This window comes from Thalassophryne amazonica, chromosome 10 (genome assembly GCF_902500255.1).
Source record: "Thalassophryne amazonica chromosome 10, fThaAma1.1, whole genome shotgun sequence".
In the NCBI taxonomy this organism is placed as follows: Eukaryota; Metazoa; Chordata; class Actinopteri; order Batrachoidiformes; family Batrachoididae; genus Thalassophryne; species Thalassophryne amazonica.
The window spans coordinates 26,848,156-26,865,940 of NC_047112.1; the positions used below are offsets into that span (position 1 = coordinate 26,848,156).

At 42.5% G+C, this 17,785-nt stretch overlaps 1 protein-coding gene and 1 long non-coding RNA gene across 2 annotated transcripts in view; one reads left to right on the top strand and one right to left on the bottom strand.

Moving 5' to 3' along the window:
- sema6bb (sema domain, transmembrane domain (TM), and cytoplasmic domain, (semaphorin) 6Bb) overlaps window positions 1-10,109 on the top strand; it is a 191,583-nt gene extending 181,474 nt beyond the window's left edge. Inside the window, 5 exon segments of the mRNA XM_034179613.1 lie at window positions 7,817-8,431; window positions 8,434-8,511; window positions 8,514-8,534; window positions 8,537-8,635; window positions 8,638-10,109. Of these exon segments, the coding sequence (XP_034035504.1) occupies window positions 7,817-8,431; window positions 8,434-8,511; window positions 8,514-8,534; window positions 8,537-8,635; window positions 8,638-8,720 (896 nt within the window). The 3' untranslated portion in view covers window positions 8,721-10,109.
- Window positions 10,110-10,358: 249 nt separating this feature from the next.
- On the bottom strand, window positions 10,359-16,253 carry LOC117518482. Its single transcript, XR_004562998.1, has 3 exons — window positions 16,182-16,253; window positions 13,005-13,008; window positions 10,359-10,581 (listed from the first exon to the last, which is right to left on the bottom strand). It is a non-coding gene; the product is annotated as an uncharacterized LOC117518482 (long non-coding RNA).
- Window positions 16,254-17,785: the final 1,532 nt, after the last annotated feature.

Here is a 17,785-nt window from a genome sequence, read left to right on the forward strand (position 1 = left end):
AAACGAATACTGTACAAATCAGGGCGATGTTCAGTAATGATGCCAACAATGAGTTTAAGTCTACAAGAAGGAAAAAAATACCACTAACAGCGCGAGTGCTCAAATAAACACAGCGTAAAAGGACATCTGTGCACATTTTGTCTGTGCAAGCATGAGCTGGATGAGTGACAGCATGAATAAATGAGCCGGTGTCATGAGCTCAGAATTAGGAGGTGCCGTCTTTATTCAGAGCGATTTTGAGAGGTTCAGCAATCTTTTTTTTTCCACATCCCGTTGGGGGGAACAAAAATTACTTTCTCGGTAAACCTTGAAATACAGTTAAATAAACACTTGAAGATGCATAATTCAAGCCACATGTGAGAAGCGACAGAGTAATTCTGTTCATGTGGTCAAAATATTAGATGGAAACGCATTGCTATTTAAAAGCGTGAAATGAACTAATGAAAAAGGAATGTAAAAGAAGCGACAGATGTGAAGCGGGGGATGAGCACTAGCGGTTTCATGCACAGACTGGGCTTAACTGGGCTGAAACCCCCAGGGGCCCCAAGGGCAATGTGACCTCAGATCCCCCCACCCCAAAAAAAAAAAAAACAATCAGTGAGCCACAACAAGCTTGTGATTAACAGGAAGATCAGTATTTAAAAAAAAAAGCACAGGAACATCTCCTGTTATATACGAGGGCTGTCAATAAAGTATAGGTCCTTTTTATTTTTTTCAAAAACTATATGGATTTCATTCATATGTTTTTACGTCAGACATGCTTGAACCCTCGTGCGCATGAGTGAGTTTTTCCACGCCTGTCGGTGACGTCATTCGCCTGTGAGCACTCCTGTGGGAGGAGTCGTCGAGCCCCTCGTCGGAATTCCTTTGTCTGAGAAGTTGCTGAGAGACTGGCGCTTTGTTTGATCAAAATTTTTTCTAAACCTGTGAGACGCATCAAAGTGGACATGGTTCGAAAAGTTAAGCTGGTTTCGGTGAAAATTTTAACGGCTGATGAGAGATTTTGAGGTGATACTGTCGCTTTAAGGACTTCCCACGAAGCGAGACGTCGTGCAGCGCTCCCAGGCGCCGTCGTCAGCCTGTTTCAAGCTGAAAACCTCCACATTTCAGGCTCTATTGATCCAGGACGTCGTGAGAGAACAGAGAAGTTTCAGAAGAAGTCGGTTTCAGCATTTTATCCGGATATTCCACTGTTAAAGGAGATTTTTTTAATGAAAGACGTGCAGACGGGTCCGCGCGTCGGGACGCAGCCAGCGTGGTGCGGCGGCACAGGAAAAACACCTCCGTGTTGATAACCATTTGTAAAATCCAGGCGGCTTTTGATGGCTTTCAGTTGAGTGAGTATATGAGAAATTGTTTAACAGCTGGACATGTTCCAGCTTGTCCTTAAGGCTTCCAATGGAGGTGTTTTTCCTGTGGCGGAGCATCGCGGCGGCTGCGAGCCGATGCTGCAATCCGCCCACACGTCTTTCATTAAAAAAAATCTCCTTTAACAGTGGAATATCCGGATAAAATGCTGAAACCGACTTCTTCTGAAACTTCTCTGTTCTCTCACGACGTCCTGGATCAATAGAGCCTGAAATGTGGAGGTTTTCAGCTTGAAACAGGCTGACGACGGCGCCTGAGAGTGCTGCGCGGCGTCCCGCTCCGTGGGAAGTCCTTAAAGCGACAGTATCACCTCAAAATCTCTCATCAGCCGTTAAAATTTTCACCGAAAACCAGCTTAATTTTTCGAACCGTGTCCACTTCAATGTGTCTCACAGGTTTAGAAAAAAATTTTGATCAAAGCGCCAGTCTCTCAGCAACTTCTCAGACAAAGGAATTCCGACGAGGGGCTGGACGACTCCTCCCACAAGGAGTGCTCACAGGCGAATGACGTCACCGACAGGCGTGGAAAAACTCACGCATGCGCACGAGGGTTCAAGCATGTCTGACGTAAAAACATATGAATGAAATCCATATAGTTTTTGAAAAAAATAAAAAGGACCTATACTTTATTGACAGACCTCGTATGTGGATATATCCGGTGCATCCAGAAAGTATTCACAGCGTTTCCACATTTTATCTTACAGCCTTATTCTAAAAATGGAGTAATTCATGTTTTTCCCCCGTCATCCTACTCACAACACCCCATAATGACAACATAAAACATTTTTTTGCACAATTTATTAAATAAAAAAACTAAGAAATCACATCCTTTGCTCAGTACTCTGTTGATGCACCTTTGGCAGAAATTACAGCCTCAAGTCTACTTGAATATGATGCCACAAGCCTGGTGCACCTATCTTTGGGCAGTTTTACCCATTCCTCTTTGCAGCACCTCTCCAGCTCCATCAAGTTGGATGGGATCGTCAGTACCCAGCCATTTTCAGATCTTTCTCACAAAAAAATGTGCAAGCAGCGACAAAGTTCTCCGCCTGATATCTGCTCAAAAGTTTTGAACATGCCAAACTTTCAGAGGGACTTGGCAGACATCAACTGATAAGGTGCGCATTTTGCAAAGGGGAAATTACTTTTGTCAGACAAAAATGAACACGAATGTATAGAATCAGTTCCTTGTGCGTTTCCTCGATCCATCAGAGTGTAACTGGGACTTAAGAGCATTAAACAAACAAGAAAGCCAGTGTGAACGATGGTTTACTCAGAGTGTTTTCTCGATGTGATGTGAACTGATTTGGAACTGTGCGTGTCACATAATTAACCGGCTGGAACAAAGGCCGGTGTCCATGTGTATCACTGAGTTTATTGGATTTGTGATAAAGCACTAATTAGTGCAGAAAAGAACATTGATTGACTGCCAAGGCTAGCTGATTAATGCCAGGTTCCAGTCGATGGAAAGTGAAAACACGGTGAGTGTGAATTCATTTGGGTCGAGGATCCATCGTGTAATTATAAGAAGTAACTGTAAGTGACGAGGAAGAGATACTTCTGTCCTCATTGTTTCAGGATGGTGTAGTTGTACATGAAGGCCACTGGAGAGGCACAACGTGGTGATTAAACGGTCACAGCGCAACAAAAATAAATCAATAAATACATACATAAATAATAAAAGAACACAGATATTTTGGGAAAACCATCAATCAATAAACTTTGTCACATGGGCATTTCCACAGATAAATAACATTTTTTTGTGTTGCATATCTTTGTATTTCTGCATTCACTTGTTTATATGCAGTCCCTCCTTTTTAGACACAATAAGTATTTGGAGAAACTAAAGTATTATTGTATTATTATTATCATCATCACTTTTACAAATAGTTTTCTTTAAATAAGACAGGGAGTGGATACATGAACATTTTCAAGTCAGTGAATATATCTATTATTAAAAAATACAAAGTGTAACAGTGTGGTACTGCATGGTAAATTTGACTGGAGAAGGCAGTTTTCAAAAAGGAGTGACTGTGCAAGAAGGAGTTGTTGGGTGGAATATTCTATGACGCTTGTCCTCAGACCACTTGATGACACAGATTGGATTTGACCTGAATGTTTTGCATACATACCCGAAAAATGTCATCACTTGTGTACAGTCTAAACAGAAAAAACTAAGGTCTTTGTATCACCGTCAGGGACAACAGGTATCATGAAATATTCTGTTCTTTTGCTTATCACAGAGGTATGCAGCACAAAGTTTTGATATAACACATACCGTTCAGATATAGCAACGCGAGCATGTCACCCACATGCAGTGTCAAATGCAACGCTCTTCATCCAATCACATAACTGTACTGATCCACGCAGCAGGACAAGGCCTGTCCACCTGGGGGTCGGCCGAACGCAGGCTTCAAACGTAGGCGGGATGCAATGCCGGGGCGCTTGTTTGCAACATTGTGTGGGACGCTTCCTTCAAGATTCCAGTGCTGTCGTAGTGACTCTGTTCATTGCTTATCATAAGATGACATTTTTCAGGTATGTACGCAAAACATTCATGTCAAATCCAGTCTGTGTCATCAAGTGGTCTGAGGACAAGCATCATGGAACATTCCATCCAACAGAGACCAGTGAGGGAAGCCACTGAGACACCCATAACAAGTCTGAAGACGTGGTTGGATTCTACAGCTCTACAGAATTCTGGCTGAAAAAGTGATGACTTTTGTTAAAAATAATCCTGATGTTTACAAGCAGTTTGTCCAATTACCTATGGATCTGAAAATCAAGAGGCTGTGTTTAAAAATTCCTGTAATTCCTAAATAGTTAATGTGATATTTTTGTTAAACCCCTTGAATTGAAGCTTGAAGTTCAGCAATACAAGCACATCTTTTTCTCTTCATTTCAGCCCAATTGTGGTGGTGTACAGAAGCAAAATAATTGTCCAAATATTTCTGAACTTCACTATATGACTCCTTTCAAGTACAAAGCGTCACTTCCATCGCCTCATGCCATTATAGTTGAAAAAGAGATGCTGCTGCTCTTCTTTTCAAATGGGATGTGATTGTTGCTTGTAGCTATTGGCTCGCGCAAACAAAATCTTGCTGAGCTCAGTCATGTTGGAGGCACCGCGTCAGAAACGTTCAAACCTCAGCGGCCAGTTACAGTGCTGTGAATAGAGGAGCGCTGGTCCTCAACAATGTGAGAGACTATAGCTGTGAACTGCTTCTTTGAAGGTGTACGTGTGCACTTTTGGCCCATGCAGAACAAGTCAGCAATCTGTCCCAGATGGTTCTGTGTCACTCCCCCAACTCCATGCCAGTGCGGAGCGTGAAACTTAATTATATACGCGGCCACAGGCAACATTATTAACCGCCAAGCCGTCACACCCAGCTCCATTTGTCCACATTAAAATGACTCTTTCAGAAAACAAAACCATCTGCATTTATTCCACTGGGGGTGAAAAAACTGTCTGTTAATGCCATTCATTTGCTTTGTGGGTAAGGATTTATTTATTTATTGTATGGCCTTGCCTTACAATATGGAGCGCCTTGGGGCAACTGTTTGTTGTGATTTGGCGCTATGTAAGAAAAAAGTTGATTGATTGATTGATTTCTCCTCCCTCTGCTGCTGTTTTTTTAGCGGGATGTATATTTTAACAACTATTACTATGTTTGTATAAGGCCCCAAATCTTCCCATTTGACTTCAGGCAGTTCTTTCTTTATCTATCCCCAACATATTTCACTTTCTTTCATCTACTTTTACCCAGTCTGCTTCCCTTGGCACTATTTTGTTGTATTTGCTGGTGTTGTTCCCTGGAGATCACACAGCAGAAAAAAAAACTGCTTTTCTTCTGGCATTTTCCTAATTGATCCACAGTAGCCAGCAGTGTAGTCTCACTGTGCTCGTCTCTTCAATAATTTATAACACATTCTTTATTTAGTGCATCTCATGCACTAAATAAAGCAAATGAAAATCCTCATCTTACTTCCTGGTTGTTGTAGATAACCTATAAGCTAGAGCTCTTGGTGAAATTCTGTTATACCTGTATTAATTCTGTAGTGCCTGCATTTTGATAAATATCCACCAGGTGGAGATATTGCTCATTTCAAGAACTCTGGACACAATGGTGACCAACCTGTTGCTCATAGTAGTAGATATGGCTCACAGTATATGTATAGCACTGTAAGTAGAATACGTGACAGTGATTCCCAAACTGTGGGCCACAAATGGGTGATTCTTTAACTACGGGCACTATTGGCCTTGTAAATGTAATTTCCACCACACCATTGCCTTACAATATAAAGTGCCTTGGGGCAACTGTTTGTTGTGATTTGGCGCTATATACATGTGCTCTGATGTCACTGTTTATCTCCATAGAAACTACCCAAACAATCTTTCATACAAACTGTTTAAAGGGACATTACAGTGTTGTGGTGGAAATTACGGCAATAGTGTGGGACAACTACATTTTGGTTAAAAAAATCACAACAGTTGTATGATATTGAATACCCCAATTATGTTTTGATTATTTACTGATATTTTATTCAGAGATATTTTAAAACATTAAAAAAAAAATGTTTCTTTACCATTCATTTTTATCATTGAAGATCAAAAGTCTGGGTGTGGGACAAGCACAAAACGGCAATATTTGCATATAATGATGCTGAAAAAAAGGTGAAAAAGTCATCATAGACTACTAGAACAAATTTCTTAACACACTTTCATTGTAAAGATAACTATAAAAGTGTGAAATTTCCCCTTTTTTTCTGTTTTTGATACAATATGATAAAAGGACATAATAAGTGCCCGTAGTCTAAGAATCACCCAAATATACTGCCAGTGAACCATGAGAGATTGTCCAAAAAATTATTTGATTTTGAAATAATGTTTTGAATGATCTAAAACACAGCTATGGGACTTAATATATTCTCTATACCTTTGAATCAAGGGTCACAGGAGACTGAAGCCTGTCCCTACTCTCAAAGGCAGGGTACAGACACCCCATTATGCCAGTCTGTCACAGGGCTACATAAAGACAGACAAACACATTCACATACATGCACACACACCTATGATCCATTTACAGTTCCCAATTCGCCTGACATGCATGTCTTTAGATGTGGAAGGAAGCTGGTGCACCTGGAGGGAACCCATGCAAACACGGGGAGAACATGCAAACTCCACACGGAAAGAGCCAGGCGGGGAAGCGATCCCACAACCTGCTTGCTGTGAGGCAATGGTACTGCGTTATTCATCCTGCACCCTGTAAGCCATCCATTTAGCTGTTGTCCAGGCATTTTCATTGCAAACTGTCCAGTGTTGTCTGCCGTAGACGAGGGGGAGGAGGGCTCTCTGCATCAGCTGGGTGCTTGGCCAGCAAGTAGTATTTGAGACTCGACATACTCCATTGGTAACTCAGTTCACACCACTTTTATGTGCCTATTTTTATTTATTAGGTCCACCAAGGATGTAATGAAATCATCTGTGTTTATTTATTTATTTGTCTGTTTGTCTGGTATAAATAATATTGACTGGTCAGTTGGTTGAGTGATCGATTGATTGTAAATGTGAAGAACTTTGGTGTTGCAGAGAGAACCATCAGCAGGGTTTTGAAGATGAACTTGCCATTGAAACGACTTAAACTTTCCACCATGACAGGGCTGAGCCTGTTACTGCTCCATGCCTATGAAACAGAGTGAGACTAGCACACAGGCTTGTCACGTATTTAAAAGAGATGACAGGGGGCTTATAGCAGCGGACATTTAGTGAGGTAATTGTGCACACAATAGACTCTGAATGGAAACGATCTGTGCAGGCAGACACTTCTAATGATGTTTTTACCTGTTCAGAGGCAACAAGAAGCTGTTTACTCGAAGTTGTTCGTTTCCATCCAATAACATAAATTAGCTGGTTAGCTTCTGCTTGTTGCGGCAGTGTTTTTGTTTTCTAAATAAATAATGCACCGATTACATTTATTTTAGTCCTAGTGAAAAAATGACCCCAAAAACATCTAAATTCCTGCAGCTCTCCTTTAAGTTTGGGAGTGGCTGATATATATATAATTAAAACAGTGATTGTAACACAAACTCTAACACAGATTTTCAAGATTTAAAACTTTCACATCACCATTGATGCCAAACTCCTGTGATATAAAGCTAATGTTGTGTAACATGTTCGGATGAGAGCTATTCTCAGTCAGGAAGGACAGTTATTATGGCTATTAAAATCACCACCCACTTACTTAATGAAGGCAATTAGCCTGCACTACCTTAGCTGAAGTGCACAGACCATTCCCACCCACAGCGCAGCGAGAGCAATTAGGTCATTTGTTTCACCATTTGTTAAGTACCACATTTTTATTGCACGAAATCACTGATGCAGTTGACTGATTGCCTTCTTTTTGTGTGGGCTTTATCTTCTTTTTTTTCCACCCCTACCTCTTCCTAGGCACACTTCTCCAAGAGACCTTCATCGACGAGCCTGACGGCCTGGTTTCTGTCAACCTGCTGGTGGTGTCTGCCGTTTCAGCCTTCTCAACAGGTGCCATTATCTCGGGTCTCATCGTCTGCTGGATTATGAGTCACCGCCACCGCCGCTCCCGTGGCTCTGGAGCCAACGGCACCCGCCGAAAAGGTGACAAAGAGCAGAGCATGCTGGGGCAGGGCCGCAGTGGCTCAGTAATGAGTGTGACAAGAACCAGTGGCGGTGAGAGACGTCGGTCACAGCCGGATAGCCTCTTTGTCACGCCCAACGGCTGGCCTAAAGGAGAGATGGACCCAGGATTGTTGCCCACGCCAGAGCAAACGCCGCTGCAGCAGAAACGGGCCATGCGTCTTCCAGACACCGACTGGGACCAGAGCCAAACCTTCCTCACCGCCATGGGGACGCCATGCCCCAACAGCTCTGTCATCTACTTGAGCTCAAAGTTCCTGCACGGTGGTGGAGGAGGCGGAGGGATGGTGCGGATTGATGACCCGGGAGAGGTCGTGCTGCCCCTGCACGCGGAGCGTCAGCGCTACCTGATCCTGGCCACCCAGAGAGGCGAGCACGGAGGCAGCGGTCCCCCGGCACATTGAGGAACATCGGTATATTCTCTACTCCCCAACAACATACCCATTTTCAGCACCGGTGGAGCCACGAGGTGCCAACTACAACAGCAACAACGGGCGCCGTATCTCTCTCAGCGCCACGGCCTCATCAGGCCAGACATGCATGGGCCTCGAGTACTGGCAGAACTGGCTGAATTCAGTCATCTTCTTGGGAAAACCATGGAGAGCGCACCCCTAGTGGCCAGCCAGTGAGCTATACAGCAAGAGCCCGGATACAAAGCGCTCCAAAAAATAAAAAATAGAAACCCCAGTTCCTCCAAAAAGTAAAACTGGAATAACTACACCCCCCCCCACCCCCCAACCTACACCCTCTGTCCTCTCTCAGCTGTCATTCAATGTTCTGACGTCATTCAGCCGAAATGAAAAGAGAGAGAGAAAGAGGAATAAAGAGAGTTAAAAATGAGGAAAACTCTCAATCTGAGGTGGACCCCTCGGACACCACGGGGCGGCGATGGAGGTGAGAGGGGCCAAGAGTTACACACACAGTGTGGAAAACAAACAAACAAACAAGCTTGCAACACCAAATGTCCACCACTTTGTTTACTCTTTTGACACTATGAACCGTGTGTGACATTTTGTTTCTGCTTTAGATTTTTGTGCCATTTTGTGTGCATCCGGCAGACAAACAATGTGCTTTGTTTTGGATTTCAGATGAGCTCAGACTGAAACTGTTGTAGCCGCGCCAGAGGGCCGTGACTCTTGTCATGCAGTGTGTGCATGAATGTTTATGTATGCACATGTGTGTATGTGCGTGTGTGGCCACAACAACCCCAATCATTTGTCCCGTCTTAACTGTGAACTCCATAATGAGACATCCCTAAGGCTGAAGTCTATTTTTATTTCAACGTTATTTTTTTTAATCATTATTTTTCTGGTGCACAAGCAATCAAGAGACAGACGCTTTGTAATGTGTCTGTATTTTAAATTATTTGTGGAGGGAGGGAGATATCTACTCTCAGAAGCAGGATTGGATGCCTCCACCATAAAGGAGTTATAAGCAATAATAAGTAAACATAAGGCAATGGAGAAGACAACGGCTGAGCATGACATTTTAAAGGGGTCATATTATCCAAACTCTGTGTATTTGTCATTAGAGTACATATAGTTTGACTTTCAGATTCAATATCCTCAAATTTCCAACACTCTGTGCTAGTTATTATAAAAGCTATTGCGCTCTAAGGCAAATTTAGGTTTAAAAACGCGCATTTTACACTTCTGTGACGTATGTCAGGGAAGTTAATTTGGGATATCTTGCTTTGAGGCATGACCACTCAATTAGGATGCACTAGGTTGCATGCACCTGCAACATAGTGCAGTGAGAGACAGAGAAACACCACCTATCCAGCAGCAGCGGGAAAGAGGCGTGGCCAGATACACCTTTCGACTTCAGGCAACAGGCAGAGAAATAAGTTGTTTCTTAGAGACCTGATGTAGGCTTATTTAATTTAAATGATGTATCACATGCTGCTGATCAGGGTGGTGACAGCAGATGTGGATTTACACTACAAGGAGATTTGGCATGGTGAGCTTTGAACTCATTACCTTCTGTTGTATCACTGTCCTGCCCATGATGATGAATAATGAAGTATGTTTAATATTCACACACAATACAATATATGTCAGGATTCAATTTTTTTCTTGTACAAGATTTGTATTTGGTGCACTTCACAAAGGATATAAGTGTAAATTTACACACTACAGGAACTGAATATTTATTCCATAATTGAAAGAAACATTGATGTACTTAAAAAAAAAAACTAGAACATCAAACAATCATGACTGCAATTAAATCACATGAAAAAAGTGCCTTTTTTCCACATCACTGCTAAATTGGACTTCAAAGACAAAATGAGCCCAAACTGCAAATTAAGTGAGGCTTGTGTGTTGACATTCCCCGTCACTATTTTAAACTCATTTCATGTCTTCTGAAACACTGACACCTGACTGGACGCTTCATAATGATCATCAAGAAAATAAAAGACTGGTTGCTCAACTTGTTTTTAGATTTTAGGTAGTTGACATCCACACATAGATCGGGCAACTGTCTGCACTCATTGGAATGGTTTTAATTTAGTCAGTCTTACTGAGTCACGATACACTTGGCTGAATCTCAATTCTACCCCTCAGCCCTTCCCCTATGTTTTGCGCTGGTACGAGAGACAGAGGGGTGTCTCAATTCTCTTTTTGGAGCGAGGCGGAGGGCTACAAACCCCTCCAAATGAAGTGATTCTGAGGGATAGGAGGAGCTTACCGCTGTCTCCAAAGAAACAAACATGGCGCCGAAAGAGCCACGCAAATGTAAGCAGCTTTCATTACAAATTACGAGGTCTATTAGAAAAGTATCTGACCTTATTATTTTTTTCAAAAACCATATGGATTTGAATCACGTGTGATTGCGTCAGACAAGCTTGAACCCTCGTGCGCATGCATGAGTTTTTCCACGCCTGTCGGTTGCGTCATTCGCCTGTGAGCAGGCTTTGAGTGAGGAGTGGTCCACCCCCTCGGCGGATTTTCATTGTCAGGAAATGGCGGAATGATTTCTGCTTTTTTTCCATCAGAATTTTTTCAGAAACTGTTAGAGACTGGCACCTGGAAACCATTCGGAAAATTTATCTGGCTTTTGGTGAAAATTTTACGGGCTTCACAGAGAAAAAGGACTGTTACTACAGCTTTAAGGACAGCTTTAAGGACGCTCGGCGCGCCGCGCTCCGTGCGGCCATCGAGAGCCACAAACCACCAGATCATTTCTAAAAGGATGGCTCTGTGGAGCCGGACTGTTGTGTGCACTTTCTCTGGTTATCACAAGAGCTGGACATCAACCATTTTCTGGCAGATTTCACTTTTAACAAGAGATTTTGTCATGGAAAGCTGAGCGGAGGCTTCGCGCGTCATGATGGATTCGCTACTGGAGCAAGACAAAACCACCTCCGTTTTGGTCTCACAGAACGGCTTTGAGATGGCGTTCAGAGAGCTGTCGGTGGTTTTTCCATCGAGTGATTATCCGAGAAATTGTGGATGTGCCTGGACATGCCAGAACATGTCCCATGAGGTTTCATCACGGCGTTGATTTGCGCCATGCGGCACCGCCGCGACACGCGTAATTCGTCCGCACGTCTGTCTCAATGTGCCGAAAAAGTGCTGATGTCCACGTCTTTTCACAATTCCTGTGCTAGTCAGACGACGTCCCGGATAAAACACAGCATCCAGTTTGGAAATGAACGGCACATTCCACTGTTACAGGAGTTTTTGTCATGGAAAGAGGAGCGGAGGCTCCGTGCGTCGCGGCGGTGCCGCATGGCGCACAGCAACGCCGTGATGAAGCCTCACGGGACATGTTCTGGCATGTCCAGGCACATCCACAATTTCTCGGATAATCACTCAATGGAAAAACCACCGACAGCTGTCTGAACGCCATCTCAAAGCCGTCCTGTGAGACCAAAACGGAGGTGTTCCTTTGTCTCGCTCCATCAGCAAATCGATCGTGACGCGCGAAGCCTCCGCTCGGCTTTCCATGACAAAATCTCTTGTTAAAAGTGAATCTGCTGGAAAATGTTTGATGTCCAGCTCTTGTGATAACCAGAGAAAGTGCACACGACGGTCCGGCTCCACAGAGCCATTTAGAAATGATCCGTTGGTCTGGCTCTCGATGGCGGCACGGAGCGCGGCGCGCCGAGCTTCCTTAAAGCCGTCCTTAAAGCTGTAGTAACAGTCCTTATTCTCTGTGAAGCCCCATAAAATTTTCACCGAAAGCCAGATAAATTTTTCGAATGGTTTCCAGGTGCCAGTCTCTAACAGTTTCTGAAAAATTCTGATGGAAAAAAGCCCAAATCATTCCACCATTTCCTGACAATGAAAATCCGCCGAGGGGGTGGACCACTCCTCACTCAAAGCCTGCTCACAGGTGAATGACGCAACCGACAGGCGTGGAAAACTCACGCATGCGCACGAGGGTTCAAGCTTGTCTGACGCAATCACACGTGATTCAAATCCATATGGTTTTTGAAAAAAATAAGGTCGGATACTTTTCTAATAGACCTCGTACACTTTAGAAAGTTATAACTTGCCAAAAAACTTTACAGGCAACTGCCTATGACAGCAATGTGTATGCTGCTGGATGCATGTTGCGTATATGTCGTTCTGAAGAATATTGTAACTTCGTTTGTGTGCTGAGGCGTTATAATGCATATACACGCGAACGCTACGATAATACACTTTTATATCTCACAATGGAGAAAATCATGATAAAGGATAAGCACGTTAATTTGTATGTTCATAAATCTTTGGATAATAGTGACCCCTGCTGTTGGATTTCAAGGTCTGGAACACGTGTGTATTTTGTAAACAAACAGAGAGCCCTGAACACACTCGTCTCCTAATAAGCTTTCAGGCAGAAAATGAGAAGTTTCACCAATGGGAGTAAGTTGGAAAATACAACCCCTGGCAGAAATTATGGAATCACCGGCCTCAGAGGATGTTCATTCAGTTGTTTAATTTTGTAGAAAAAAAGCAGATCACAGACATGACACAAAACTAAAGTCATTTCAAATGGCAACTTTCTGGCTTTAAGAAACACTATAAGAAATCAAGAAAAAAAGATTGTGGCAGTCAGTAACATTTCCTTTTTTAGACCAAGCAGAGGAAAAAAATATGGAATCACTCAATTCTGAGGAAAAAATTATGGAATCACCCTGTAAATTTTCATCCCCCAAATTAACACCTGCATCAAATCAGATCTGCTCATTGACATTGACCCTATGCCATGACATTGACCCTATGTGTCTTTTTGCAAGGAATGTTTTTGCAGTTTTTGCTCTATGGCAAGATGCATTATCATCTTGAAAAATGATTTCATCATCCCCAAAATCCTTTCAATTGTCCAAAATATCAACATAAACTTGTGCATTTATTGATGATGTAATGACAGCCATCTCCCCAGTGCTTTTACCTGACATGCAACCCCATATCATCAATGACTGTGGAAATTTACATGTTCTCTTCAGGCAGTCATCTTTATAAATCTCATTGGAAAGGCACCAAACAAAAGTTCCAGCATCATCACCTTGTCCAATGCAGATTCGAGATTCATCACTGAATATGACTTTCATCCAGTCATCCACAGTCCACAATTGCTTTTCCTTAGCCCATTGTAACCTTGTTTTTTTCTGTTTAGGTGTTAATGATGCCTTTCGTTTAGCTTTTCTGTATGTAAATCCCATTTCCTTTAGGCGGTTTCTTACAGTTCGGTCACAGACGTTGACTCCAGTTTCCTCCATTCGTTCCTCATTTGTTTTGTTGTACATTTTTCAATTTTTGAGACATATTGCTTTAAGTTTTCTGTCTTGACGCTTTGATGTCTTCCTTGGTCTACCAGTATGTTTGCCTTTAACAACCTTCCCATGTTGTGTTGATTTGGTCCAGAGTTAGACACCAGCTGACTCGTGAACAACCATCTTTTGCAACATTGCGTGATGATTTACTCTCTTTTAAGAGTTGATAATCCTCTCCTTTGTTTCAATTGACATCTCTCGTGTGGAGCCATGATTCATGTCAGGCCCACTTGGTTTGCAACAGCTCTCCAAGGTGTGTTCACTCCTTTTAGATGCAGACTAACGAGCAGATCTGATATGATGCAGGTGTTAGTTTTGCGGATGAAAATTTACAGGGTGATTCCATAATTTTTTCCTCAGAATTGAGTGATTCCATATTTTTTTCCTCTGCTTGGTCTAAAAAAGTAACCGTTACTGACTGCCACAATCTTTTTTTCTTGATTTCTTATAGTGTTTCTTAAAGCCAGAAAGTTGCCATTTGAAATTACTTTAGTTTTGTGTCATGTCTGTGATCTGCTTTTTTTCTACAAAATTAAACAACTGAATGAACATCCTCCGAGGCCGGTGATTCCTTATTTTTGCCAGGGGTTGTATATACACACACATCTGTATATGTGTACCACATAACCTGACATCCTAATAGACTGCTATTATTTGTCAAGGAAATTTCTAAAGGAAATAGTGCTGGATGCAAAAATGGGAGAATTTGAAAAAGAAATATAAGGTTAACAGAACTAGATGCAGCCCATAACATACATACAGGTGCTGGTCTTATAATTAGAATATCATGAAAAGTTGATTTATTTCAGTAATTCCACTCAAAAAGTGAAACTTGCATGCCCGTATATAGAGGGGGTTCAGGGGGTTCGAACCGAACCCCCCACCCGAGAAATTCTGCTGATTTTTTTCTGATCTGGATATCAAAATTATGTATTTTCTTTTCATTGATAATAAGCAACAAGCACTAACTGTTACACAGCTATTATACCACACCCTCAAGTTTCAATTCCTCTGCCAGAGTAATCCCTTAAGTGATGAAAGGGGAAACTGCTAGATAATCTTTTCCCATGGGGGTTGAGAATTTTTGCTCCCTGGTCCCTATCCTCGTCTGATATCAAACAGATTAGTAGGCTCGTAATACCCATGTAGACACACAATTACACTTGTCTGGTTTGTAAAAAACATGTTTGTATGTATAAGCTGAGAAATAAAGGGAGCTTCTCCTTCCTGTTGCAAATACTGTAAAGGTGCAAATATTCGTGTGGGATTTATTATGCGAATTTCGCGAGTTAAACAAGGTCGCCAAATTAAATACCCGCTATTTTAATACATAACGTACATATTCATAATGTAAATGCGAAATATTAATACCCACTAAATACGAGGTCTGTTAGAAAACTATCCGACCTTTTTATTTTTTGCAAAAACTATATGGATTTTGAATCATGTGCGCTTGCATCAGCCAAGCTTGTACCTTCGTGCGCCATGCGTGAGTTTTTTCACGCCTGTCGGTTGCGAATGACGCAAACCGACAGGCAGGTATAAAGTTTTCATTAATGTTATCTTGGTTCTTCCTGGGTGGTTCTTATGGCAACTGATTCATCCCAAGCAAGGACTATTTGTATATAAAAATGTATTCCTAAAATGATACCTTTGGGTTTCAAATGAAATTTATGTAGCTTTTTTACCCCTCGAAATCCTCAAAAAGCTTTTGCTTCAGGGGGCATTGCCCCCCTGAGCCCCCCACGAGGGCATTGCCCCTCGACCCCACCGGGGGCCCTGCGGCCCACTGGACCCCCAACTCAAGGATTTGAACCCCCCCTTTCACATTCCTATATACAGGCCCTGACTTGTATAATGTATACATTCATTCCACACAGACTGATATAGTTCAAGTGTTTGTTTATTTTAATTGCTAATCAATCAATTAATTAATTACTAATCAATCAATTAATGATAATCAATTAACAACAATTATTACTATTATTAATTAGTAGGATTATTAACATGAATTAATAATTAATTATTAATACCAATTATTATTATTATAAATTACTAATTAATTAAATTCATTATTAATACCACAACCATTTTCTGAAATTGCAATGCATTGAAGAAGTCTGCCACTTTTTCTGTTTCTTGCATTACACAGAAAGGCAAGAAAATAAAAAGAACAAACAGGCTACTGCAACAAGTGAGCTTCAGTTGCCATGTTAACAAACAGTGAAGGCGGGCAGTTTGAGTTTGGTTGTCTCAATTCATAGGGCTAGAGGCAATACCCCTTCGCCTTACCCCTTGTTTTAAAGGGGTAGGCGTAGGGTAGGGTAGGGCCAAGGGGAAGGGGCACAAAAGAGAATTGAGATTGGGTCTTAGAACTGCTATATTGTGTTTTGTACCATGACGGCCACATGCACATAATACTTTTATGATAATAGGGAAGCACAGTCTCATTCAGCCCGGCTCGGCCACCTAGCAGTCGTGCCAGTCTAGAATGGTTTCCACTGAAACCTGCATCCTCCGAATGGTTTGTGCTGACACTCCCACACTCCGCCCGCGGATTAGTCTCTCCCCACAAACAGCATCACTTCTAATGGAAAACATGGCGTACGGTTTTGTTTTTGGCTGCGATCACCAAAGCAGCCGTGAAACGTGCAGGTTTTCTTTCAGTTCCCAGTGGAGAAGGGACGACGAGACAAATGGGAGACCTCGTGTCAGTAACTGTTAGCCTTCACACCTAGGAAGAGTAGCTGCGTTCTCTCCCCTGCACAACCGCCTCGACATGTTTGAGTTCCAAGTCATAAACAAACCGCAACCACTGTCACTTTCCACCGCATTATCACTTTGTTTGCCATGTAAGTTGCCCAAAAACACAGAAAGTGCCATATTTGTGCTGGGGACAGGACAAGACCTGTCCCCAGATGTAGCAAAACTGCGTCATTTATCCCTTTAGTGCCCTCCCTAAACAAGCCTCCGGTGCCCAGTTGTTACAACCCCAAAAGCCCTACTTGGGATTTAATGGCCATTGGCACTGTAAACTATAAATGATCCTTATGTTGCGCTCTCACATTAGAAGTTGTTTTGTTGGGGGGGTGATGGTCTAGTGGTTAAGGTGTTGGGCTTGAGACTAGAAGATCCTTGGTTCAAATCCCTGCATGACTGGAAAATCACTAAGGGCCCTTGGGCAAGGTCTTCAATCCCCTATTGCTCCTGGTGTGTAGTGAGCGCCTTGTATGGCAGCACCCTGACATCGGGGTGAATGTGAGGCATAATTGTAAAGCGCTTTGAGTGTCTGATGCAGATGGAAAAGTGCTATATAAATGCAGTCCATTTACCACTTATGAGTTTCTGGCTACAAACTGTAATGTCTGATTTAATTAAACAGTCAGAATCCCCTGGTCCGCACCAGTTCTAAGTGTAGGCACCAGTCATCTTTTGAAACATTTAGGAGAGTTTTAAGATGCAGAAGCAGCATAGAAACAAGAGTAATTCAACCGATTTATAATGTTTAAAACCAGTTCATTGTACAATCAGATGAGTGTGTTACATTCAGATCACCGGTTGACCTATTTTAGCTTTCTGATAATATGCACAGTATGACCCCTTTAAGAGTCACACTTTTGCTGTTGCCTTTGTTAGTCATACTGAAGCTCAGAGGCATCACAGAGAGCTGGCATCTGGGGAATGGAACAATGCATCCTCCATTCTTGGCTCCCTCTCAGTGTGCCTGGGTCGGTCTGACCCGACCCGGGGCATCCCTGGGCCTGCAGTCCAATTTGAAGGAGGGAATGTGAGCTGCGTCTGTCTGACTGGGCTGTGAGGCCCGACCGCATGGGAGCTCCATTCAGCCTCCTCTGCCTCGACACTGAGCCTCTTTGTGTCCCAAAGCAAGAGGAGCTGCTGCAACAAATAACCATTAAGAGTCAGGAACACAACTTAGCAGAATATCAATGAGGAAGACAGAATATCCATCTGTCATATGA